General features: G+C 48.6%; 2 protein-coding genes and 1 pseudogene across 5 annotated transcripts; 2 read left to right on the forward strand and 1 right to left on the reverse strand.

The window, feature by feature from the left end:
* The first annotated feature begins 4,265 nt into the window (after nucleotides 1-4,265).
* Nucleotides 4,266-8,192, forward strand: LOC133916618 (probable inactive receptor kinase At1g48480). Its single transcript, XM_062360366.1, has 2 exons — nucleotides 4,266-6,259; nucleotides 7,263-8,192. Exons 1-2 carry the CDS (start codon nucleotides 4,807-4,809, stop codon nucleotides 7,883-7,885), a joined length of 2,076 nt encoding a protein of 691 aa, XP_062216350.1. The 5' UTR covers nucleotides 4,266-4,806; the 3' UTR covers nucleotides 7,886-8,192.
* An 11,040-nt stretch (nucleotides 8,193-19,232) lies between these two features.
* On the forward strand, nucleotides 19,233-22,700 carry LOC133914818 (wall-associated receptor kinase 3-like; annotated as a pseudogene).
* On the reverse strand, nucleotides 21,605-26,104 carry LOC133914428 (uncharacterized). Of its 4 annotated transcripts, XR_009909246.1 has the most exons (7): nucleotides 25,903-26,104; nucleotides 25,690-25,739; nucleotides 25,493-25,598; nucleotides 25,336-25,394; nucleotides 23,776-23,871; nucleotides 22,087-22,213; nucleotides 21,618-21,943 (listed from the first exon to the last, which is right to left on the reverse strand). XR_009909246.1 is itself a non-coding variant. In XM_062357533.1 (6 exons), exons 1-5 carry the CDS (start codon nucleotides 26,035-26,037, stop codon nucleotides 23,820-23,822), a joined length of 402 nt encoding a protein of 133 aa, XP_062213517.1. In that variant the 5' UTR covers nucleotides 26,038-26,104; the 3' UTR covers nucleotides 21,605-22,213; nucleotides 23,776-23,819. The 4 variants fall into 4 exon arrangements, 3 of the variants coding, with proteins under 3 accessions (XP_062213517.1, XP_062213516.1, XP_062213515.1); XM_062357533.1 differs by having other exon boundaries at nucleotides 21,605-22,213; XM_062357532.1 differs by lacking the exons at nucleotides 21,618-21,943; nucleotides 22,087-22,213 and adding an exon at nucleotides 22,244-22,691.
* Between the last annotated feature and the right edge of the window lie 59 nt (nucleotides 26,105-26,163).

Raw genomic sequence — 26,163 nt, forward strand, 5'->3', positions numbered from 1 at the left:
ATCCTTGGTCACAGATCATTGTGATGATTCATAAGGCCAGCATATGTATTGATTGATGATCACGTTTTACGGATCATAGGTATAGAGATACTAAGTTAATAATATAGATATTTATGTTAGAAAATAAGATGTTGGATAGACTCACCTTGAAATACTACTAGGATTGTTATTAATGATGTGCTATTAATAGTTATCTCAAATGATGTACCCGTAGGATTCTTATTCTCGCAATCGATACATGAACAAAATATGTATTGAGATTATTTATTTGACTCGTGCGTCGCAGCCGCTACCAGAAAATATTCCATGCTGTTCTTGTACTCTACGCTCACATCATACATCCATTTTCTGTCCATCTACAATTATATCATTATTGTAAAACCATATTCAAAATATCTAGAAGATTTTGCAATCACCTACAAATAAATTACATCGCCATCTCCTACCGTTAATTGGACCGGGTTGGAGGAGTCATCTTTTATATGCTTTAGCGTCTGTGTCACACCCGGTTTTCAAGAGAACAAACCAGATGTATTCCATATGTATGCCAGGATCAAGTTTCCATACATGCAGTGACATCATCAGTGATAACATAACTGTGTCATTAAATAACGATAATGTTCATTACAAAAGGACCCACATGACTAAAAGAAAACACTAAGATAACTTCCAGCGACAGCAGGACTTCCATCCATCCACAGGCATTGTCCGGGGGAGCGTCAGCCTATGCCATGGTCTTCAGGTTGACATCTTTCTTCACCTAGAACTCGGCTCCATCATCCGAAAGGTCTTCAAAAACTTCACCTTCTGAGCAGCATCCAGAAGTTGGGAGAAGGCAAGCGTGAGTACATAGAGTACTCAGCAAGTATGGAAAAATATGACATGTAGGCTTTATGACAAGGAAAAGCTTGACTCGGGTTGACTGCAACTATGCCAAACCAATCTAGGACTCAAAAGACATAGCCACCTATTTACTAAGTTATGACTTCAAAGGAGACAACTTATCGGATTCCATCCGACTACCAGACTCACCAGATATCCCATATTCTGCTACCGACTCATCGGGGTTCCACTACCTGACTACCCAAAACCAACCATTCAAGATCCCCACTAATTATGAAGAAGTCCAAGCCCGCTCTTAATCGTGAGCACAACCAATCGATCAGTTTTATTACTCTACAGAGTTTGCACACTTTACCCACGAGTCGTGATTCCCGTTTTGATTTACACTTCCAGGATGTAGAGCCAGCGTCTCACTACAAGGCCTTTACAAAGCGCCTCCAAATCTATATGCACCCATTAAGGTTTCACCGCTAACAGGGATTCCACTACAGAGGCCCCCTCTTGTGCCACTTAACCGTCCACTGGTGCGTACAGAACATGAAGGACAACTAATTATTTGGCCAGGCCGTACCCATATAAGCCTCGTGGTTGCGTTGTTATGCCGGGTAACAGGATTCACAAACCGGTCCTTAGGATCCCCCACAAAAATAACCACAGACCTACTGTGCAGCACCACCTCAAACTAGCCATCTAGTTAGGATCCCTATACCATATTACTACAAGATTACCATACCTAAGTTCTCGTTGTATAGACATTAGTACAGATTAATCTTTACCTCTACCATAATAGCACTAGCATATCTACCCTTTATTTCCCATGATCATCAATGGCTACAAGGAATGTCACACAAAATCTAGTAAAACCCTAACCATGGGATTCCATATTAAACAAGCATGCATTTAGAAAAATAAAAGCTACATTATCCTACAATGGTGTCAAAATGATCAAGGACACCTGCCTTTCAGGTTGATCAAAATCCTCGAACGCCTGGTCTTGCAAGCTCACACACTGCTCGTCTCCTAAAGCAATTGCGCACACCAGAAACAAACAAACACAACAACTAAGAACAGTACACAAAACAGTGGCAAATCACTATAAAAAGGTTACTAATGGACAGTACACACTGCTATGATCGCGTGAGCGCAAGAATCACCTAAATCAGAGCTCGTATGAAAAAGTTGTGATGGTTTTAATCTACAGGGGCTTTTCTGAAAAATTACAGGGGCTAAATTGCAAAAATAGAAAGTTCCAGGGACCTATATGTCAAATTCAAGGACCTATTTGTAAGTATACAAAAGTTCAGGGGGCTAAAGGTAAAGTACAGAACTAACCAGGGGCATATTTATGAAAAACAGAAAAGTTTAGGGGCCTAAATGTAAAATTTCCTAATTTCAGAGAATAAGGGAATTATTTTTGTACTAAAAACTTATTTATTGCATTAGCAGGCTGATTGGGCTCGGGTAGGCTGACGTGGCGGCTTACGCGGCTGCTGGCTCGACTCAGAAGCTGACATGACGCCTACAGGGCTGCTAATAGTGGCGGTGGACCAGCACCATGGACTGAGTCCACGGGTCCATGGTGGACCGAAAGGGTATGGGGCTCGGTTGATCTAATCTGGACTGTTGGTGGGAGATCTAATGGCTCTTGGTGGTTGGGGAGGGAGGGGGCGACGACAGGGGCTGGTGGACGGCAACGCCGCCGGGGGTTTCACCGGAGCATCGCTGGCGAAGCGTAATACCCAGCTACGGTCTACCAAACGCGACGAGAAAAGCACAAACGAACGAGATGCAGGCGGGAATTCTCACTGAGGGCTTCACGGCGGGCGGTGATGCCTCTGCAGTGGTTGGCGATGGAGAAGAGCTGCGACGGAGGTTGGAGCTCGACGGGAACTCAGCTACGGCGACGAGGAGGCGAATTCGAGGATCAGGGAGGCTTCCTGGGGGACATGTAGTGCCAGAGAGATGGTTAATTGGCTGCGGGATGCCTTGGTTAGGGCTGACGACGGCGAGGTGGCGGCGGGACTTACCGGAGCTCGACAGGAAGGCACGTGCGGCGGCGGAGAAGCGAAGCCAAGGGGTGAAATGGGATCCCCGTGCGTCGACGAAGCTAATGACGACCTCAGACGTGTCGGGGAGAGCTCGGACGCGATGGACGGCGCTTGACGAGCTCGGCGACGGCAGCAATGGCGGCTCGGTTTCTCAGCGAAAAGGAGTGGGAGAGGAATGGGGGGCGGCGCACTGCAGGGGCAAATATGTTGGCGTGCGCGTGCAGGCTGTTGCGGAGTTCGTGGGCGCGGAATCGGGGGGCGTGCGCCGGCGAAATCGGGTGAGCGGTGCGGCGGATGCGGATGCAGGCGCAGGCGCGAGGACGGAGGTGACATGCGGGGCCCGACTATTAGTTAGAGAGAGGGAAAAGATGGGCTGGGTTTTTCTGTTGAAAAGGACTGGGCCGGGAGCTGGACTGCGAGCTGAATAACTGAGTTGGGCTGCGCTAAAAATCAATCATCACAGTCTGCTTTCGATGAGTGTTTGCTGGTGTTATCCTAATTTTTTTTATTATTCAACCCTTTTTAAGGACTAATTAAAAAAATAAATATACTTATACATAAAGTTTCTATATTAGAGCTTGCTAATTAAATAAATATAAAAAATATAATTAGATCTTATTACATACATAAATATCACGACTAAATTTTCTATTCATTAATAATAATAAATACACTTGTACATAAATTTTTCGTTTTAGAGACTGCTAATTAATTAAAATATAAAAATATAATTAGAGTTTACTATATACCTAAATATCATGACTAATTTTTCTAATTTATTAAAAATAAAAAATAAATATGCTTATACTAGAGTTTGACTGAGCAGAATAGAACTCCAGTTACCTTTCGATCGACTCGCATCTTTCTGCGCTTGCCTTGTTCAATCAACTCTCGAGTCGTCTGTGCCGCCCCCGTCCGCCGCCCCAGCTCCACCCCTGCTCTCCCCCTGTCCGCCGCCCGTGCGCAGCCCCAGCCCCAGCCCTGCTCTGCCCCCATCCACCGCCCGTGTGCCGCACCTGCTCCGTCCCTCGTCCGCATGTGTGCCGCATCTGCTCCGTCCCTGTCCGTCCGCCCGTGGCCTTTTTTTTTTTCATCTGGTTATATGTGTGTATGCTCAGGTCAGCTACTGTTTTTTTGCATCTCGTTTGCTCTTTTGCAGTGGCTGGTGGCTGAGTCGTGAAGCAGCAGCAGCAGCAGCTGCGAGCAAACGCGGGAGCAGCGAACAGAACAAGGGCCGAACAGGTGAGGGTAGTTTTGTCTGATTCAACAGCGTTAACGGTAAATGTAACAGAGTGTTATATTTCGGTCGTTGTGATCTTTTATTGATATTTTACGGAACGAGGTTCTTTTGATGATATTTTTTGAATGATGTGATCTTTCAGTGTTACATAACGAATGTTCCCTTTACACATGCAATTTGTTAATGCCAAATGCAGTTAGCAAATTCTGGAATTCACTCAGTGCAATACGGTATATATAAACTTAAAAAAATGTCAGGACTGATAGGGCTGAAGACTTTTGAATGTCCTCATGGCAGCTCAACTTATGAACTTATGTGCTAACCCATGATTTTCAAAATTGAAATTATTATAAATTTACAATTTCCTTTGTACGGCTGGTCCCACATCCAGCCTTACTGAGCCTTGAAAACAGTACACCTGTGCTAACCCATGATTTTCAAAATTGAAATTATTATAAATTTACAATTTCCTTTGTACGGCTGGTCCCACATCCAGCCTTACTGAGCCTTGAAAACAGTACACCTGCCAAGCTGCCCTTTTCCTTTCAGAGCTTTGGATGGAAAGAGGGGAAAGGAGAAATTCTCCAACCAGGCTCCAGTAAGTGCCACCTACAGTAGTTATCATTAAAGCAATCAAGCCAGCAATTAAGCCAATCACCCCTCCCATCCCACTCCATGGTAGTGCTCCCTGAGCTGAGAGAGGAAGGCTCTCACCTACCACCCACTGTCTCCCGCTCGCCGCCACCGATGGCCGCAATGCCCCCGCCGACCGTGGGCTTGGCCGTCCTGGTGCTCTTAGCCGCCCTGCCGGGCTACCTGTCGGATGACCTCAACACCGACGCGCAGGCGCTGCAGGGGCTGCGCGCGGCGGTGGGGCGCTCGGCGCTGCCGTCGTGGAACAGCACCACGCCCACTTGCCAGTGGCAAGGCGTGACCTGCGAGAACGGTCGCGTCGTCGAGCTCCGCCTCCCCGGCGCCGGGCTCATGGGCACCCTCCCCTCGGGCGTGCTCGGCAACCTCTCCGCGCTCCGGACGCTCTCCCTCCGGTACAACGCGCTCACAGGCCCCATCCCCGACGACCTCTCCCGCCTGGCCGAGCTCCGGGCGATCTACTTCCAGCACAACAGCATCTCCGGCGAGGTCCCGGCGTCGCTGTTCACGCTCAAGAACCTCGTGAGGCTGGACCTCGCGGGGAACAAGTTCTCCGGCGAGATCTCGCCGGACTTCAACAAGCTGATCCGACTCGGGACGCTGCACCTCGAGGACAACGACTTCTCCGGCGAGATCCCGAACCTGAACCTGCCGACATTGGAGCAATTCAACGTGTCGTACAACCAGCTCAACGGGTCCATCCCCACCAAGCTCCGGAAGATGCCGAAAGACTCGTTCTTGGGCAACACCGGTCTCTGCGGGGGCCCGCTCGGCCTTTGCCGCGGCGAGACCGCGCTGACGCCGGCCGGATCGCCGGAGTTCCAGCCGGGTGCGGCCGGGGCCGCTGACATAGGTGGCGGCAAGAAGAAGCTCTCCGGCGGCGCCATCGCCGGCATTGCCATCGGCTGCGTGTTCGGCGTGTTTCTCTTGCTTGCGCTGATTTTCTTCCTCTGCCGGAAGAGGTCCAGCGCGCCGCATTCAGCGGCGGCAGTGGAGAAGGGGCGGGACCTCGGCATGGCGCCCTTGGAGGTGAAGCCGAAGGGACAGAATGGCTCAGCCGGCACAGGCGGCAACGGCGTCGCTGCTGCGGCGGCAGTGCCAGCAGCCCCCGCCGCCGCCACGGCTGCGGCCAAGACCGGCGGGTCCACCGGGTCTAAGAAGCTCATCTTCTTCGGCCCCATGGCGGCGGCTTCGCCGTTCGACCTGGAGGACCTGCTGCGCGCGTCGGCGGAGGTGCTGGGCAAGGGCGCGTTCGGGACGGCGTACAAGGCGGTGATGGAGAGCGGCGCGGCCGTGGCGGTGAAGCGGCTCAAGGACGTGGACCTTCCGGAGCCGGAGTTCCGAGATCGCATCGCGGCCATCGGCGCCGTGCAGCACGAGCTGGTGGTGCCCCTCCGCGCCTACTACTTCAGCAAGGACGAGAAGCTCCTCGTCTACGACTACATGTCCATGGGCAGCCTCTCCGCCCTGCTGCACGGTAAAAATTCCCCTCCACCTTTTTACCGTTCCTCCTTACTCGCGCAATATTCTGTGACCGGTAAAAAAAAAAGGGAAAAGCTTCCACGAGCTCGTGCTGCACGCCTGCACGGCGCGGGCGCGAGTTGTGAAAGCCAAGCCGCCGGTGGCGGACGGTGGCGCGCGCGCGATGAGGATGGCTCAGGATTCGTGTAGGTGCCGCGTCCCTTTCGCCCGATCCGTCCCGTCTTAATTCGCTCGCAGTGCCTGGTCCGCGCATTTGTGGCAGCCCTCAAATCAATTTGCTCAAACCCACTCTCTGCCCCATCCAGTTCTTCTGCCAAGCTGTACTTGCTGCGACGAACTGCAAATCTGCAGTTGGTTATAGCAGTATTGGCAGCTAGCAGCAAACTGAGCTGGCTCAGAACTGCCGGAAAGGTGCGTGTGATCTAATCTAGTTTAATGCCAGGGCCAGACGTGACAGCCATGAACTAACCTTGGCACGACTCGGCATTAGCGTTAGGATTTGCATTTGCAAACGCAGCAGCAACTTGCCGAGTCAGAGAGCGTGTAGTGTGTGGTCCATGACTCCACGCCTCCCTGCTTGTTCATTTGAAAAATTTAAACTCGGGGTAGTGTAAAATATATGCAGAGTTCTGAATCAGTAGCAGATTCGTGGTAAGTTCCAAGTTGCGCATGTGAGCCGATGTCCTTTGAATTGCAGGCCGGGCGGGCCGGGCATGTGACATTTAGTTGGCGCCAGTGTTCCTCGGGATTCCTCTTCGCGCACCAATTATTAGAGCCTCGCGTGCAGATTTAAAGAACCATTCAAAAAAGTCCGGACCGCCGGCTCGATGGCCAGCACTGTATGCGTGAGACGTGAAAGCGAAGCAAGCTAGTATCACGCTGTACGCGCCAGTGCCGCAGTAAGCCAGTAATTGGCATCGACCGTGAATTGAACAACTAACATTCCTGTCGCTGAGATAATGATGTGCTATGGATCTCGTGGTTTTTTGGCAACGCAGGGAACCGGGCCTCCGGCCGGACGCCGCTGGACTGGGAGACGCGGTCGGCGATCGCGCTCGCGGCGGCGCGCGGCGTGGCGCACATCCACTCCACGGGCCCCACGGCGTCGCACGGCAACATCAAGTCCTCCAACGTGCTGCTCACCAAGAACTACGAGGCCCGGGTGTCGGACCACGGCCTGCCCACGCTCGTCGGCCCGTCCTTCTCGCCCACCAGGGTGTCCGGCTACCGCGCCCCGGAGGTCACCGACATCCGGAGGGTCTCCCAGAAGGCCGACGTGTACAGTTTCGGCGTGCTGCTGCTCGAGCTGCTCACCGGCAAGGCGCCCACGCACGCCGTCGTCAACGAGGACGGCCTCGACCTGCCGCGGTGGGTGCAGTCCGTCGTGCGGGAGGAGTGGACCGCCGAGGTGTTCGACCAGGAGCTCCTCAGGTACCAGAACGTCGAGGAGGAGATGGTGCAGCTCCTCCAGCTCGCCATCGACTGCTCCGCGCAGCACCCCGACAGGAGGCCCGCCATGTCCGATGTGGCGGCGCGGATCGACGAGATCCGGCGCTCCAGCCTCGGCGGCCACCGGCAGGCGGCCGACAGCGCCGGCGAAGGCGACGAGCCATCTCTATAACCGGCATGGCTCTTGCTCCGAGTCCCCCGATCAGACTTCTCAGTCTCAGTGAATGGAAAGTTGGAACTTACTTGGTTCTTTGCATGGATATTGCTCCCTCGCCTACTTCTGATCCACCAGCAACTTGTGCATGTTTTTTTTCCTTCTTTTTTTCTCTTCTTTTTTCCCCATTTTCTTCTTTTTTGGCCTTTTGTCTCACGGGCTTTGATTCTATTCTATAGCACATGTCACTGTACTCTTTGATTCTTGGGAAGGAACATTTGATGATGCCTGTACGTACGTACCTAAGACGAAAACCATTATATTACCTGCTGTATTCGTTTGCTATTTAAAAACACGAAATGATTTCCGGTAGCTCGGCTTTCGTTGCCAAGCCTTGCTTCACATCCATCTCTTCTCTTGTCATGGTTGTTAGTGCTAGGGGGAGGTAATGGTTGTTGGGTTGGCCATTTTCCTAGCGTAATTCACCATCTTTTCTGGTTGAGAAGATTGCTGTCGCCTGCTGATAGCTCTGCTAATGGCGTCGTGTTCGTAACCTGTGAAATCTAGTTGCTTAAGTAGGTTGGGAAAAAGCAGTGTGCTCTTTATCTAGGAGCGTTGTCCAAGTCAAAAGACAAAAAGAGACCTGAACTAATGTAATGTTGTTGCGCTCATATGCAGTTAAATGAAAATGACAGAATTGTCGAGTCAGCAGTGCCACAATAGCACGGCGCATATGTTTGGTTTGTCGCTTATTCAGTGTATTGCCAATTTGAATTTTCAAAATACAGGAAAATATACTAGGCCCTCCCTGGGCGACTCAGGTGGCTCCACGCTCCCGACGCTGCCGCCCCCTCTCTTCCCCACCCTCATGTCTTGCCGCCGCCTGAATCGGCTTCCGGAAGCCCACGCAATGGTAAGGACGGTGACGATGGGTTTCCCCTGTCAAGGTTTCTTCTCTCGCGGTGGTGAGGCTTATGGCTGCTGACCTGTTCTCCGACGTGTGAGGATTGGTAACGTTCTAAGAGAAGAATAAATTATGATACTTAGAAACTAATGGCTCTAAAAATTTCACAAAATAAATATATCTCAATTTCTATCTAAATGCGCTCTAGAGTTATCTAGTGTGTTTATTTTACTGTTCAAAAGGTTTGCAACCTATAACCAATCCTAGCAAACTATTTTAGAAAAGTAAACGCACAAAGATGCATTGCAAGAATGTAAATACGGAAGTGTAAAGATGATAGAAAAAGCAAATTCGACGCAAGAGATTTTTATCTCGTGGTATTGATGGCATGAATACCACACATAGTCCACGTCGGAGCTCCATTAAGGATATACTCACGGTCGGCACTCGGTCACGGTTCTTGAGCCACCAAGTCACCAAGGTAAGACATCAAGCCGAATAAGCCGTCAAGCCACCAAGGCAAGACCTCACCACTAGCTTTTTTTCTGGTCGCTTGCCACCGTGATCACTTCGGAGCTTAAGCCACCAAGGCAAGAATCTCCGCGTCATCGTACAAGCGTCATGCCGCCGCTTCACACCAAATCGTAGGGTCAACAATCTTGAGCAACTTCGGCTCAAGTTGCCGGCGAGTCACCAAGACTCTAACACGCCAGCGTAACACTTGGTACAAACTAGGATCACTCCTTGATCCTTTCTTCAAGATGCAGCACCTAGCTACAACTCACTCTCAGCCTATAAGCACCAAACACTCTCTAATCTTATGCTTAATCACCTTGTATGATCACTATAAACACTTTGGTAGCTTGAATATCTTCTCAAGTGTATATGGGTTTATCTGGACAACCCCTCCTTCAAATGATCGAGTGGATGGATATTTATAGCCTCAAACCCTTAAACTAGTCGTTAACCCAACGGCTCACAGAAAATGTTAACACCGGATAGTCTGGTGACAACAGTAGTACAATCATCGGATAATCTGGTGTGTACACCATCAGAAACTAGCTGTTGGATCCAACTCAAAATCATCCTGAACACCGGATACTCCGGTGTAACTTGAATTCTATCACCGGACTATCGGTGAGTTGTCTTAAGCCAGACCGCACCACTTCAACCCTCTCTGGAGATAAAGCTCTGGTGAGATGATCTTCAGAGCACCGAACTTTCTGGTGGGTTATTCTTCATTCTTCAACACTTGCAGTCGCCTCTGCAAGAAATGCTCCGGTGCTACAATCCAATGTGAACACACTTGCTAATCACCGGACCTTCCGATGAGGTCTTTAGCCTTCTCTCCCCTTTGTCATAAATGCTCCGATGAGTGCAACACCCTCTTCACCAGACCATCCGGTGAGAACAAATCTCCTGGGACTTCTCTAATTCAATCAAACTTTGTCCCGGGTACGGTGGCTTCTTTATGTATTGTATCTGTCGGTGACATGAGAACCAGGGGTCCCCAAGTCCCGAGGCCAGGACAGCAGAATGCCACGTGGCGCCTTCCCTCTGGGACTATCTCCCCGAGGGCCGAGAAGAGTCAGTTTTGGGAGGTGTGCTCGGGGCCATGAACAATGGTCCCCGAGTACCCGTAGTTCCCTGACGACCCGAGAAGAGCCAGTTCCGGGAGGGGTGCTCGGGGCCATGAATAGTGGTCCCTGAGTACCCGTAGCCCCGAGGACCCGAGAAGAGCCAGTTCCGGGAGGGGTGCTCGGGGCCATAAATAGTGGTCCCTGAGTACCCGTAGTTCCCCAAGGACCCGAGAAGAGACATATCCGGGAGAGGGCGCTCGGGGTTATGAACAGTAGTCCCCGAGCACCCAGAGTTCCCCAAGGACCTGAGAAGCCCCTTGCCGGTGGACCCCACAAGGGCTCAGCGGTGAGGAGTCAATTGGTGAGAGGCTCGATGCTGTATTTAAGAGAGAGCGTGGCCTGTCACATCCAACCACTCCCGCCCACGCCTGTCGTACTGAGTACGTCAGTCCCTACCACCTCCTGGCAGGAAGGCGTAGGGATATTTAATGCGGCGGGTCCCATCACACGTCACCCTGCAGGGCCCATAAAGGAAATGGCTTGGAGATATTGTCGCTGGGCTCGAGGCGTATCGCCTGCCCTCCTGCCGTGTCAGGCCTGCTCTGACCGAGCGGGCATGCGGAGTTGTTCGGTGGCTGCCCGGTGGGCCCCTTGCACCTACTAAAGTTGGGCGTAATGGGCGACAGGACCGACCGAAGGCGCATTTTCAACACCTTGTAACATCAAACTGCAGCCCTATGATATTTGCTTTCCATTTATGGCTCATAGGAACTCGTGCCCCCGTTTCTGGGCATGCCGAGCCTCCCCCAACAGGATAAAAGGGGGTGCACTCCGGAGAAGAAAGAGGCTAACGTTAGAGACTTTGAAGAGAAGCCAAGCTGAGCAGAGGTTTACCAAGCTCGAAGCAAGACCGAAGCTCTAGACTTAAATAAAAAACCTTGTAACACAAGAGATCCAGAGAAAGACATTCCAAGAGCATTAATATCATACACACAAGAGTAGGGTATTACGCTCCGTGCGGTCCGAACCTGTCTAAAATCCCTTGACAATTTACTCTCACTAGCCAACGATCATCTGTCCCGCCTAGATCTCACATATTCGCATTAAATTCACGTACGAGGTAGATCCAGAATTAGCCCCCCGACCGAATCTCAAAGGGGGTCCCTCAGGATCCCCGCTTGCGGAGTTCATCCTCTGACAGCATCCATGAGACCTATTAAACCATATATTTGATAAACATGTTAGTCACATTGACTATGTTGTTATTAATCAACAACATCACAATCATGATTTAATATGGCCATTTTCGCTACATGGTGGGGTTCGCATCGGCAGGCGGATCTGGGCTGGTGGGAGGTGGCGTGACGGCGTCGAGTGGTGTTGGTGGTCGCCACCACGACCAGTGCAGTGGTGGGGGCGTCCTGGATCCGCGCGGAGCCGACGGGTTCCAAGCGAGTGGTGCTGTGGCAGTGGCTGCGATGCTGGGGTTGTGGTGCAATAGCGTGGGTGCAGCTGCTTAGCAGGTGTGGGGCAGTGACTCGGCGGTGATGGGTGCAGGCGGCGGTGGTTGTGGTGCAGTGTCGGCGTGGCCGTGGTGTAGTGGCTCGGGCATAGGCGACTGGAGGCATGCCTGGCAACAACATGGCACGGCGGTAGGATCCGCACCCCCAACGGCTCGGTGGGCGGCCCAACGGTCGAATCTAGGTGGGTTCACTGCGCTGCTTCCTTCCTACTGCTCGCCGCTGCTGCAACTGCTATGCTTCCGCCGGGCTACTGTTGCGTTATCAAGTGGTCTGGATCGGTGAGGTGGAAGCCACGGTTGACGCCAGATCTGTGCAAAGGTAGCCGTGTTCTAAACAACGGTGGCTAATCCTGCATGGCGGTGGCTGGAGACGCGGAGAGCAGCAACGTGTATGATGGCGTGGAGGATGTTGGTGTTGTGGCTGAGTGGTGGTCGACAGTGGGCGCGGTGGTGTGGTAGCGGCGACGAGTGTGGTGATAGTGGTGTGATGGTGGGGGTGGTGGCAGTGGTGTGATGAGGCCTGAGGAATTGGAGGCCCAGCGGCTTGGGATCCTGGTGTGATGGATCCGGTGTGGTGGTGGTGGTCCGGGTGGGGGGGGGCGACGGCTTAGTGGCGGCCGATCCCACTTAGCGGTGACTGGTTCGGTGAAGGGCAGCCATGCTCAATGGTGTGGTGCGAGGGGCAGTCATGCTCAACTTTGTGGAGGCGAGTGTGTTCCTTGTCTGCTGGTGGTGGGCCTACAGGGTGTGGCGGCTCGACGACGGCTCGTGGTTAGCCGTGCTCGACCTTGGTGTGGTGGTGGTGGCCTTGTGGGGCGTAGTGGTGATGATCGTCGTCGATCGGCATGCCGTCCAGTCTCCTACAACTTGTGAGACGTGGTTGCATGATGTTTGGGCAGTGACCCACGAGTTGCAGTGGCGACCGCGTGTGGTGGTGATGTGGGGGCGGTGGCCCACGAGAATTGTGTTGGTGGCAGCGGGAGACGGCTAGCCCTGCATGGTAGTGGCTAGTTTGGTGTGATGGCCAAGGATGGCGCGATGGCAAGATGACGGGTCATGGATTGCGGCGGCTAGTCTTGCTTAGCAGCGGCTAGTTTGGCGTGGTGCCAAGATGGCGGCAAGACGGTGTGTGGTGTGACGTGACGGCTAGACCTGCATGGCAGTGGTTTGCTCGGTGCGGCGGCCAACAACATCGTGGTGGCAAGGCAGTGGGCGGTGGCCTAGCTTGACCCTGCAGCGACTGGTCCCGCTTAGTGGCAGCTAGTTCGACGCGAGGACAGCTTGGTCCCTAAGGCAACGAGGCGGTCTCGGAGGTAGTGGTTGGCGCAGCGCGTTGGTGATCAGGTTCCTTTCTATGACAATTGGTCTCGCATGGCGATGACGGATTTGGTGTGGGGGTGGCCTGGCCGATGCTCTACATGAAATGCAGCTGGTGGGGCATGGTGGCGCAGCGGCAGTCGGTCATGCATAGAGGTGGCCGATTTCGGTGCAGGGCGTCTGTGCTCGGCGATGTGGCAGATGATCGTTGGTGGTTCAATTCAGTTGTCGGCGTGCGTTGTGGTCCTTTGTCCTACCGGCCGAGTAGATGTGGCGGATGATGTCGTTGCTATAGTTGTTTGTTGTGTTTGTTGTTTTCTCTTATCCTGATTATAGCCTATTAGAACTATACTCTTTTTTTTTTTTTTGCTATATCAATAGAAATAGACACTGTCCGGTGCCGTTTGTTTTAAAAAAATAGGAAGATTAGAATGCTGTCATCAATGTGATACAATAGATTAGGTAGGTACTGATGATTTTGTTTACTACTGTACCGAACTTAGCACTCAGCGGATGCATTGTACAAGAGTAATCTTATCATGGTATTGTTTAAAAACAACTTATAAGGGGAAATGCAAACTAATCATCTGAATCATCCCACCATGACCGTAGAACTATATGATTCATTCAATCATAGAATGCAGGTCCCAACCAACAGAAAAGACTACATTGGTAGCATCCCAGGTTGTAAATACAAAGCATACAATCGATTCCCAGTCCTGAACTTCTGATACCGAGTATAGATAGCTTGGGGCCTTGGGTTGCTGTTCTGAAGTTTTATTCAAGAGTTCGCACTTGATATGCCCTGATCTTTATACTCCTGGTTCTTTTTCGCATTTTTCTGTGTCCAATTGGCGAGCCGACGCCTCGAGGAGACGAGGAGTGAACTGGACCAGCGGCAGCGGGGCTGTCGCATACTCGCATGTCAAACCAGTTGGCGCACTCGGTGCTGGATTCAATTCGCTTGCCTCGTCGACACTTGCAAGTAATAAAAAACGCTAACGAAACATTAAGAAGGCATATAGTACTATTTATTACCCGACACCTCCATAATGATTTGTACGAACAACACGTCGATAAATATGTTTGATGTTTCACCTATCCCAAATTTTTAACAAACGCGATTGTTCCGCGCGTCTAATGTGGCAGGTGAAACAGGAGCCAGAACTGAAGAACACGCACGCTTGGATGTGGCTCGGCAGTTTACGCTGCTCACCCTGCTCTGTCGGTTGGCAAGTGGCTCGGCATGCCAAATCATTATGGATCCAAAAAAAAGTTTAACAATGTCCATCAGTAATATTAGTACTATTAAAATTACACGCCTAATTTATGTCAAGGCTCGATATATATGAACATAGGGAATTCTTATTGATGCTCATTCCTCTGCTGCTTACAAGAGCAAAATCTTGGTTCCCAAAGATAGTTGGTCTTGAAACAAAGCAGGCTTGAGTTTTGACATGTTTCCTGATCAACCAGACCTATGTCAGTCCTCAACTAATAAAAAACAGACCTATGCTAAGTCACTGGTTGGGTATCCTTAATTTCTCACCTAATGTTGACCTTCACCTCTGATAATGGAGTTGGGTGAGGGCAAAAGGGCACATTTCTTTGCCTTCCTATGCAGTACCTACTCACCGAATTCCTCGTGTCGCTTCGATTAGTCCATTCCACGGCAGTTGGGTCTGTTACTTACTGCTAGACAATAGTGCATAGCAGTGTACAGGTGAAGTGACCTGGATATGCTCTTTGTGCGTTTCGCATTTGGTTCCAGCTGTGAAATTCTTTTGCTTTCGATGATGGGGGTAGTAAAAATAAAATATGCATCGGCTAGCTAGGGTTCCGATTAGATATATTGCTATTGGTGAGTAGGAAAGATATCTAAATGGGTTGTATCTACTGAATCAGTTTGAGTATAATACTATAGGTACGGTCTAGGCTCAACACGGTATGAGGTTACGGGTCGTGCCTGGGCCTAGCGCGCGACACGACGGTATCGGCACTGCACGGCACGGTCTGGTTGAGTCGGGCCGGTACGGGCATAGTATGGTCAGACACGATCTGGCCCGGCACGTATAAGTCCGACTATTTTCTATATTTTTTTATTTTTTAGTTATTTTTATCTATTTTCTATACATTTTAAAATTTTGTAGCTATTTTTTTATTTTATTGGTCTAGCTATGCCGATGGGCCACTCGTGGCGCCGTGCCCGTCGTGACTGTCATGCCCATCGGGCTGACCGTGTCGCTGGACCGTAATCGTACCCGAACTGACCCGGCACGGTACGGTGGTCGACATGTCATACCATGGGCTAAGAGGAAGGCACGCGAGCCGGCACAGCATGACTCGTTACAGTAACCGAGCCGTACTGAGACGGACCCATATCAGGTCGGTACGAATGACCTATTTAGCTATCTCTCACAAGTAGGATAGAAGTGACCTAGCAAGTTTAGAGCTTATTGTTGCTTAATAATGCCTGCAAATCGCAGCTAGTCATTGGTTTGTTTGTATTTAATTATTTGGGATGAATATATGGAACCGAACAAGCGTGATTTCGGATGCGTTTATGATTTGTGATGGGGAATAAAAGAGAAATAAGGCCTTCCACAGCGTGCTGCCGATGCCAGAAAAAAAAAGGTGGGTCCATAATCCAAAGTTGGCTTCAAACTTACTATGCCGCAGTGTGAGGCATTGCTAGCTGGTCCCACAAGGTAAATAAAAATCTTGGCATCGGCAGCCGTGGCATGCATGGACTGTCTCCACCGCAAAGGGAATCGAAAGGCTGGGGTTCCATTTCTTACAAACCTATCGGTTACTGTTTATATCACTGTACTGTCAAATCTGATCTGTTCATCTCAAATTAACGGTTCATATTATATTGAAATCATCTGACTTTATCGTAGTTGTAATGTGAGAAACATCTTAGTTGCTCTCTCTCCTCTTCGGACTTCACTCCAAGCACACACGGTGGAAGGCCTAAGAACACCTCGAATATATATGCATATGAGGAGTTGACTGATCAAACAGTAAAGAAAATGCGTCGCCTAATGGCGAAAACGAAGCATATCCAAACCTATAATAGCTATTGATCATGTAGTAGTAGTAGAAGTAATTTGGACTCGAGGCTACCACCTACAACCACAACCTGCTAGGACAATATCCACGTTATTTTATCTGCCCGTCACAATATCAGTAGACAAATTATACCCATGACCTCAGCTCTGACATCCGTGATCCATCAGGTCCGCTAATATACCGTCTCAGTGGGAGAACTAAGAATGGATTCTCCAGACAGAGAGATAACTATTATGGATAATTCCTCGCATGTAACTGGATAAAACCTTTTTTAAAACTGAATGTGCGCTGTAATTCATAAGAGCCCGTAATAACTGTCACTGCAGCATCAGTGCGCGTCTGTGTGTGCCTGAAAACACAGTGTCGTAAAGGCTGAGAAAACGCAAAGCACGGTCAGTTGTTCACTTCTAGCCGATTAACATGCTCCCGGTTTATCTTTGTCTTGTTGTCCTTGGAAGAGATCGAATCGAAGCCTTGCGGGCAACGCAAAGCCGCAATGCGGTTTCTTTCTCCGCGCTTGCGGTTCGTTTGGATGGGCACGGGTCGGGGTCGAACAAAGCGAGCAGTGCGTTTTTTTCCTTTAATTTTTGGAAAGAAGAGAAAGTTGGACGCAAAGCATGAGAGCAAGAAAGAGACGGTTAGCTCAGACTTGCTAATCATATGTTAATCAGGGTTCAGGTCAGCCAATCACACGCAACAATAATCAGTAGCGTAGGGTAAAATATGAGGCAGCTCCGTGATCTATCTGCTGTCAATGTATGTGGACTAGTGCTAAGCTTCCAGAGGCTTGAAGCTGCAGCTGTGCTCTAGCAGTTTTTACTCCATGTTAGCATTTGTTAGTTGTGTATAGAGTGGCTAAGGGTGACCGTATTTTGCTTGAAACCAAGTTCAAGAATCGGGAGATTCGGGAGCCCACATGCTCCCTTGCTTTGAAGTAAGCTAGAACAGGTTTATCTATGTTTCATTCACCCCTCTCAGAAGAGAAACCTAAATCAAATCAAGCATAACAAATGGTCGCTCCCGGTGTTCCTTTGAGTTGATGATGACTGCTTCGAGGTTGCACTGTGGTCAGTCTAATTGCGTCTTCCATCAGTACTCGATTTCGTGATCTACATAGCCTTACAGCGCACGGTGACACTACACAAGACCCAACTCAGAATCGGCGCTTCTGGGGAACTTTTTAGGGCAGATCACAGTGAAGGGAACATTAGGCTCGTGCTGCCGTGGGCCGTGCATGTGACGCCACGAGCTGACGCTGGTTGCGTCGGCTGGGCGCGCGAAAGGTCACTGGAGCCGGCCTGAGACGTGCAGCTCTGGAGTCTGTCCGGCGCACTTACTGGTGATTTGGAAGCCTTTTTTGGGTTGTCCTTCGTCCATCCGAGTCCACACGAAGCATCGTTTCACACGGCCCACTGACACACGAAGGAGCCCAAGCGCCGATTCGATCGTAACACGACACACGACAGCGTGTGAAGATATATATTTTTTTTCAGAAGAAAATTGGTTTGGACAAGTACCCAAGAAACATGTCGTTAAGTCATGTGCTACTGTTCTGACTTTTGAGTTATGCACAAAAGAACATTAGCGTATGCGGCAGAGAGTTGCCTCACGGCAGAAACCGGTTATACCAAGCCTTTGAAATCCATTTTGGGAAATGTGAACGGGGACAGAGAAATCCCGAGTGATGGTTCCATCGTTGTTGCGGCTCTGAAGGGCTCTGAATATCTGATTTTGATGTTTCCGGAGGGTGGGGTTACCATCAGATAGTGCCGTGGTCTGCGTGTTTCAGATTTCTCTCTGTATTATCTCTGTATTCCCGTGTGACTGTAGCAGACTAGCTAATTTGCCGGGTATATCTGGCTGATGGAATCCTTATTCCATCTCAAAATTTTTTTGAAGGAAGTGAGAAGATTAGGAGAAACACCTGGATCTCTTTCTACTACCAAAACACCAGAATCAACATTATTATCACTCTGAACTTGAGGTGGTATTTGTTGTATTGGAGTCTCTTCTTGTCTTGTTCATCCAAGTGAGGACCAGAAAGAATCTACTCTATCTTTCTTCTTAAAAAAAGAATGAAATGTTGCTGCCTTTATTTTATTTGTAGCCATAATTATCCTGAAAAGATTGACCAACCAACAACTATTAGATATTTAGATTGAACACCGGTCAACTATACAAGTGAGTGCAAGTGTGCAACTGCAATATATAGTTCATATCAAAATCTTCCTATTTCTTATCATATTTGGGGAATTGAGATGCCAAAATAAAAAAAAACTAGATCTGTAAAGAAATACGACATATGTATAATACGTATCAAAATTAGAAGAGAAAGAGAGATTTGAGAGCAAGGTCACAAGGATTTGTACCTGTTTTTGACTTCTTTTTTGTGCCCAAAAGTCTGCTAAGGCTTAAGAAGAGGAGAAAGCCAGGGGAGGAGACCAGAAGAGCTTGACTGTTGTGCTCCATGGGAGGTTCGAGATGGACGACTGGAGGAGGATTTGGGGAAGAAACGTATGGTCATAGCCTGGTAGCTTGTGTTAGGAGCCTGGGAATAGAATAAGAGAAGTCCAGATTTTTTCTTCCAAGGATCTTATGTGAACAACAATTATAGTTTATTTGTTGTGGCATGGGGTAGAAAGTCAGGGGTATAAAAAAAATTACATGTGGGGGGGGGGGCCTGGCCCAGGCTGGCCACTGCTGCCTCTGCTCCTGAGACATTATCATGTTTAATGATGTTGAAGTATGAAATTACATATTGATGTATTCTTTTTAATTTCTATACGTGTTAAAGACTAATTCTTTAGATTCTTCAAACGCATCGCTTCAAACAACGCACAACTGTGATACTCCATGCTGAAGTACATACCATTCAAGAACAAATCGTCAAGTTCTTCATTGAACATATTATCAACTCAAACGGTGAGTTTTATAAATAAATTTTGCCGTCATCACGTGAGAGACCTTTAGATGACACCTTATCTTTTAGTAGAGAGTAAGTGATAAGGAGGAAGTTTACCAGAAACTTTGACTGCTAGATTTTTATGTTTTGTTCCCCCAATTCATTGTAATTGTGTTGAATGATAAATAATTATATATATATATATATATTCTGAATTAAATATGTATTTTATTGTATACATGTATTAAGAGGGAGAGAGAGACAAAGAGAGGAGAGAGAGGAGCAAAACACTACAGGCTAAAACCGCAAGCCGGCAGTAATCACTGCCGGCTAAAACCACTAGTCGGCAGTGATTCCTCGGTCATCACTGTCAGCTAAGAGCATTACTGCCGACTGAAGCCTTGAACCAACAGTGATAATTCTTTTACTATCGGTTCCGAAAGACTATAGATTATCACTACCGATTAACCACAATCGATTGAAAAATCGATAGTGAAAGAGGTTTACTTACCGATAGTTAGGGTTTTTTTATAGTGTACGACTACTACACCGGCTGCGTGTCCTACTGCAACAGCCGGACGAGCGCGGTGGACAGCCGATGCACCGGCGTCGGGTGCTGCAACGTCGACATATCGCCAAGCCTCACCGACAACTCCGTCACGTTCAACTTCGACAAGTACGATCACTGGTACTACTACAACTTCAGCCCGTGCAGCTACAGCTTCCTGGTCGACCAGGACAGCTACACATTCCGCAAGGCCGACCTGTACATGGACAAGGACCGGATGATGCCAGTGTGGCTTTTCTGGGCGATCAGGCCCCCAAACGTGTCAGCTACGCTGACCTGCCCGGACGCAAAGAAGGACGGCGCGTCGTACGCGTGCAAGGGCCGGAACAGCAACTGCACGGATGCGGTCAATGGCCCCGGGTATAGCTGCCAGTGCGCCGACGGTTACGAGGGTAACCCCTACATCGACGGCGACGGAAGGTGCACGAGTAAGCATGCAGTAGAAACGCGTGACGTTTGCATATATATACGTTCCATCGTTTAACAACACTGATAAGGGCTACTTTTGAATATTGCTGCAGATATTAACGTGTGCGAATCCAGACAAGTGCTTCAGGCATTGTCCCTACCTCGGGGCAGTCATGGCAAACCGAAGGAAGCCCCATGCGAACCTAATTTTCCCCGTGTAGCACAGATTTCTATAGGTAACCAGTCCTTCCAATTTTCCATCCTCCACGTTCACTTTTTTTTAATTCACTAGAAAATAAGTGCAGTCCAGCTTACACGCAGTCAAACAATTAAAATTTTGACGAGCAATTTTGGGCCCGTCAAAATTAAGTGATACAAGTATATTCAGAAATACACTCAACGATATTTCAATGTCCATGACCCACTGATTCGTGATTAAAAGAGTGCTTTGAATAATATTTATCCTTAATTAGTACCAAAGCTTAATCAAACATGTACAAGTTAAGAATTCTAGCATTTTTTGTCAATCGTCACTCGACGTGTAATATCTCTCTCAGAATAATTCATCTAAAAGGTCATGTGCTTAGTCACAACATAAGAGACAATAAGAACATCACCAACCCGCCTTACTCGTATGTTTTTCTTTAGACATGCCTTACTCATTAGTAGATCTGAGCATTTTTTGGGCCGGGATGGGCTTGAGCTGGGCTTGGAAAAATCTTGATCTTTTTTGGGCCTGAAATCTCTGCCCTAGGCCCACCCTGTAAGCAGCAATATTTGGGCCCAAGACAGGCTGGGCCAGGCCGCCTGATCTTTTTTGAACTTAAACTGCTATTCGGGCCAAGCTCAGGCCTGACCCGGGGTGTTTTGGGCTCACTGCCCTCTGTCTAGGCCTGTAAGTAAGCATCGGGCCTCTCCGTGTGGGCGTTTTTGGACCGAGCTCGGGCCGGGCTGAGAAAATAATGCTCATGTATACTCATAAGTTAACGAACACTTATGGAATTGATGATCCACATTTGAACTTAAACTGCTACTTGGGCCAGGCTCAGGCCTGACCCGGGGTATTTCGGGCTCACTGCCCTCTGTCTAGGCCCATAAGTAAGCATCATCGGGCCTCTCTGGCTGGGCATTTTTGGACCGGGCTCGGGCCGGGCTGAGAAAAAAATGCTCATGTATACTCATAAGTTAACAAACACTTATGGAGTTGATGATCCACACCACTCATATATGTGAAATTTTCTATTAATTGAGTTTTCAAAATCATAAGCTGGAATTGACAAGTTTTCTTTTGTTACAGGCGTAATATGTGGAATCGCATTTATTATAGTTTCGGCAATCTTCATGCTTATGGTGCATCATAGAAGAAAGCTTAGAGTGTTCTTCAAGAGAAATGGTGGTCCAATGTTGGAAAATATCAATAACATTAAGAGCTTCACGAAGGAGGAACTGAATCAAATCACCAAAAAATTTAGCATTGTTCTTGGAAAAGGTGGCTTCGGCGAGGTATATATGGGAACCATAGACAACAACCAACATGTTGCTAGTGAAGTGCTCCATTTGGGTCGACGTGGCAAGAGGAAAGGAATTTGCAAACGAAGTGATCATCCAGTCTCGAATTAGCCACAGAAATGTCGTCAGGCTCTTAGGATGCTGCTTAGAGGTGGATGTTCCGATGTTGGTCTATGAGTTCGCCCAAAAAGGAAGCCTCTGTGATGTTCTTCATGGAACTAAGGATAATACAAAAACTTCTCTCTCATTAGGGACACGGCTGGACATTGCTGTTGACTCGGCTGAAGCTCTTTCCTACATGCATTCATCTACCAATCAGAAGATCCTCCATGGAGATGTGAAATCAAGCAACATACTTCTTGATGAGAACTTCATCCCTAAGGTATCTGACTTTGGGACATCCAGGCTACTTTCCATAGAGAAAAAACATACCATACCTGTGAATTTGTGATAGGGGAGCGGACAGGCTTGTAGCCCAGTGGCAAAACTCCAAAGGTGGAGGGAGCCGGCGGGGGTTCGAACCCCCATCTCACATGGCCTCCAAGGAAGGCTAGGCAAGATGGCCTGTTTGTAAAAAAAAATTGTAATAAGGGACATGAATTACATAGACCCTGTGTACATGAAGACCGATCGTCTAGACGAGAAGAGCGATGTCTATAATTTTGGAGAATTCCTTCTAGAGCTCATTACTACAAAGAAGCCAACGTACGATGGAAATAACAGTCTCATCATAAACTACATCGAATCATATGCCTCGGAGGATAAAGCAGGGGAGATGTTCGATGAAGAGATTGCATCCCCTGAGAATATTGAGTTTCTTCAGAAAGTTGGCAGCGTAGCAGTTGCCCGCCTCAAAGAGGATATGGATGAACGGCCCACCATGAAGCAAGTGGCGGAGCATCTCCAGCTGGTGAGAAGGGAGTGGAAGCAAAAGCAGGGGAGGAATGCTAATCAAGTAGCTGATGAGATTTCTATGGAAAGCCCTCCTGTCAGCTTAACCATGGATGCTACTGGTGCTGAAACTCCCAGGTACTCTCGTCTCCTGATGTGAAAAGGAAATGGTATGTCATGTCAGTGGTTTCAGTTACCTGTTGATTATTGTGAAATAAGGTCTCCCAGCGTCCTGGCCTCTGGATTTTAGGTATAAGAGTTGGTTGTCTTGTCTAGAAAATTCACTCAATTAGTATTTGGCTTTGTTGTTGTGTTTGGGTAATACTATTTTACGATGCTGTATCTTCGTGATGCTTCATTTGTGTATCCACTATGGACAATGTAATCGAATGTTTGCTTTTGTATTTAAAGATTGCCTGCCGTTGCAACCTGACAATGTATGGTGTGACTTGGTTTTTCGTAAAGCTCCGAGGAGCAAAATTGTCTAAACACACCTATGCAAGGTAGAGCCGGAGCAGTTGAGCACCCATGTGCATGCAGCACCGATGTTCACGAGCTCTAGACTCGAGTCTCGACGCCTCCCTTGCCTTCCATTGTTGTATCGATGCATCTTGCCACACGGCACCCGACAAGTTTACACGTAGACGAGCTCGGCATCGGCGGACAGCTCGGACCGATCGATAGATGAGGTGGGCCGTGGGCAATGGGCAGACCGAGGGTTCGACCAACCAACCGGTCAGCGAAGGGGCGCACGGGTGACCGAGGCGCAGGTGATTTGTGCTGCTACGGTCGTGCCCGCCTGCGCGCTGCACACAGTTTTCCGGCCGGAAGGGAAGGCATCGGCGCGGGGACTGAAACATTTCTTGCCGTGCCGATGCCTTTGCTCGGGAGACGGCGCCGGCAGTTGTTGGCACGGCTGCGGAGCCGACAAGCAGAGAATAGTTAGCCGGCCAGTTTGTACACGACGGTTGACGAGAATGACGAGTAACACGGTCGTCTTTCGCTAGCTCTTTGCCCTCGATGAATTAATTTTTGGCATTCTGTAATCGACATCGGGTGGGCAGTGGACCCAAACACCCTCCCACGATACGGGACAGCATTGCAAGTATATAGTTGGACTCATTGTCTAGAGCAAATTAATATATTTGCATGTAGATTCTTGTTTCTGCTAACAAATTTGCACGTATGTTCAAGAGTGCAACAGAAGGAGCACACGATAAGTTAAGGTGACTTACAATTTACAGGAGACTCACAGAATCTTCTCTTCTTGCTTCCTTGATCAGTAACTGAAGGACCCCTTCACGCCATCCAAGCTTTCTCCAAGGGACGACCTGAAAAGAATAACAAAGTAAAAAGAAAAAAATATGAGGGTGATGTAGCAAGAACAGCTAGCCAGCTTCAAGGGCATATAGTCTGATGTTAATCAGAAAAAAAGAAATTCATACATAAATAATAGGGATAAGATTTAGATATCTTACAGTCCAAAATTAGAGTTTACAGAAGGATTCACGAAACTTGAGTATGCCACCACCCAGAACACAGCATAATGAATAATAACAATAAAACATGTGTACTCTAATGCAAATACACGAAACATCATCTTAGAGAACTATCCCAAAGTCCTCGATGGCTTGATTTTTTTGGCAACAAAGTAGTTTAGGTAGAAAGAAATTTTAGGAACGTAGGACCATGGCAATCAAAGTAATCTGCTGGGAGTTACTCTATTTCTAGAGAGGTAACTGTTGCATTCTATTTCTTGAGAGGTAAATGATGTATTCTATTTCTTCATAGGTAAAACTCCATCGATTCAAAAAGAACTTAGAGAGCCATTAGACCGTGGGGTATGATATTCCACAAAAATACAACAAAAAGTTCAAGTTATTGAAGTTCAATAATTCAATCACTTCCTAGGCAAGTGATTTCAGTTCTTTTTCAGAGAGCAAATTAACCATGTGAAAGCCAAACTAGCGAAACTTATCATTCATTTCACATATGCACCACAATCACTGGAAAGTAATGTGTATTCCTCAATTTTTCAATGGCAGAGGGTGTCTAAATGACAATATGCTAAAGGGAGCTAGAAGCCTAAAATCCCAATCAAAACAGTAGGTTACTGTTGATAACAAGTCAGACTACCTACCAACGCTAGGATGGACCAAATCAAAATATATACTGCTGAATCCGGATGATAGCTAAGTGGGAAACAGGAGGACTGAACCATTGTTCTATTGCAGCGATGCAGTCTGGAGTTCATGGAGGTTGTGCAATTTAGATGATGACCAGTTGAGCAGAGTAACATAGTAACATAACAGTTTGCTTGGTAGGATAATCGTTGCCGGACACTGCTACTCTCACCTATTTCTGCAGCTATTTACCCCTTTATCTACTATAGCTGACAGACATAATGAGTTAACAAAATTGAGAAGACAAATAAGGTACAATCTACCTTGCTGTTTTATTTGCTCACAGCAGTCACAAAATTTACAGATAGTTATAAGAAATTGGTATCTGAAGACCGTAAAAAGGTACACTTGTACAAGGAATGAACCCTTCGAGTCTAAATCCACTCTACCTTCTTCCCAATCTCTGAAAAATTCAATTTTCTTCCTAGTTAGGCGGTTTTAGTTATGTTTAGAGAGCTAACCAACCATGGGAGACAAAAAATGAATACTATCACTCTTTATTTTACACATGCACCCAAAATGCGATCCTTCAATAGTTCAACACAACGCAGACCCATTTCAAAATCCAAAAACGCAAAAAGAACATATTCCAGATGTTTCAGTAATTCTTACTTGTGCATGCAGTACTTGTACTCCTGGCCACGGACATAGTCCAACTCCCCTTCCTCAAGCTGCACAACACATCCCGTAAAAAAAAAAAGCATCAGAAATCAAAGCAATCATCACATCAGCAGCAGCTGAAACCCCATATTCACATGCCGCCGCTCTCCGGGTCGCCGCCGTATATAAGGTCGTAGCACTCCGGCGAGAGGCAACGCAGCACGCAGTTCTCCTTCTCCGTCGGCGACGACCTGCACGCCCACCCCCACAGCCCGCTGCGGCGCGGCCGAGAGAGAACCGTCAGAGACCTTGCGTCAGATGCGTTCCACTGAACAGAAAACAGCACAGAGCACATCCTACACGTACTTCTCAACGTCGGTGTAGCAGGCCTCCTTCTTCTGCCGGATCTCGGTGTCCTGCACCATGGAGTCGGCAAGCGCGATGAGATGGGTATAGGGAAGGAAGAGGCGAATGGGAGGGGGAGAAAAGTATCAGGTGGGGGGACATGCGGGCCCGGCCCCGCGTGTCAGCGGCCGTTCGGAACGGCAGAGGATCCACGCCCCAGGTGGGGAGACGTACAGTGATGGGTCGGCGAGAGGACTTGGCGGCGGCGGAGGGGAGGAGGAACGCGAGGGTCAGGAGTAGGAGACAGCAGGCTGCGGAGAATCGCCGTGGACTCCGGTGGGACGGACGCAGTGGCGGCCGGGGAGACATGGCGGGTGGTGGATCCGGTCGGTGGCAGGCTTCGGCAAGTGGTGCTGATTCTTTTTTTTTTTTTTAATTCTGGTGCTGATGTTTTCGATGCGGTGTGCTCCAGGGGAATGGAATATGGACGGAAAC

The sequence above is a fragment of the Phragmites australis genome, chromosome 4, assembly GCF_958298935.1.
Source record: "Phragmites australis chromosome 4, lpPhrAust1.1, whole genome shotgun sequence".
Classification (NCBI taxonomy): domain Eukaryota; kingdom Viridiplantae; phylum Streptophyta; class Magnoliopsida; order Poales; family Poaceae; genus Phragmites; species Phragmites australis.

Coding starts and splice junctions, on each gene's coding strand:
- LOC133916618 (XM_062360366.1), top strand. CDS start 4,807: ATGGTAGTGCTCCCTGAGCTGAGAGAGGAAGGCTCTCACCTACCACCC. Junction 6,260..7,262: donor CCTCTCCGCCCTGCTGCACG/GTAAAAATTCCC, acceptor TTGGCAACGCAG/GGAACCGGGCCTCCGGCCGG.
- LOC133914428 (XM_062357533.1), bottom strand. CDS start 26,037: ATGTCTCCCCGGCCGCCACTGCGTCCGTCCCACCGGAGTCCACGGCGA. Junction 25,740..25,902: donor CCTCTCGCCGACCCATCACT/GTACGTCTCCCC, acceptor TCCATGGTGCAG/GACACCGAGATCCGGCAGAA. Junction 23,872..25,335: donor TACAAGTACTGCATGCACAA/GTAAGAATTACT, acceptor TATTCTTTTCAG/GTCGTCCCTTGGAGAAAGCT.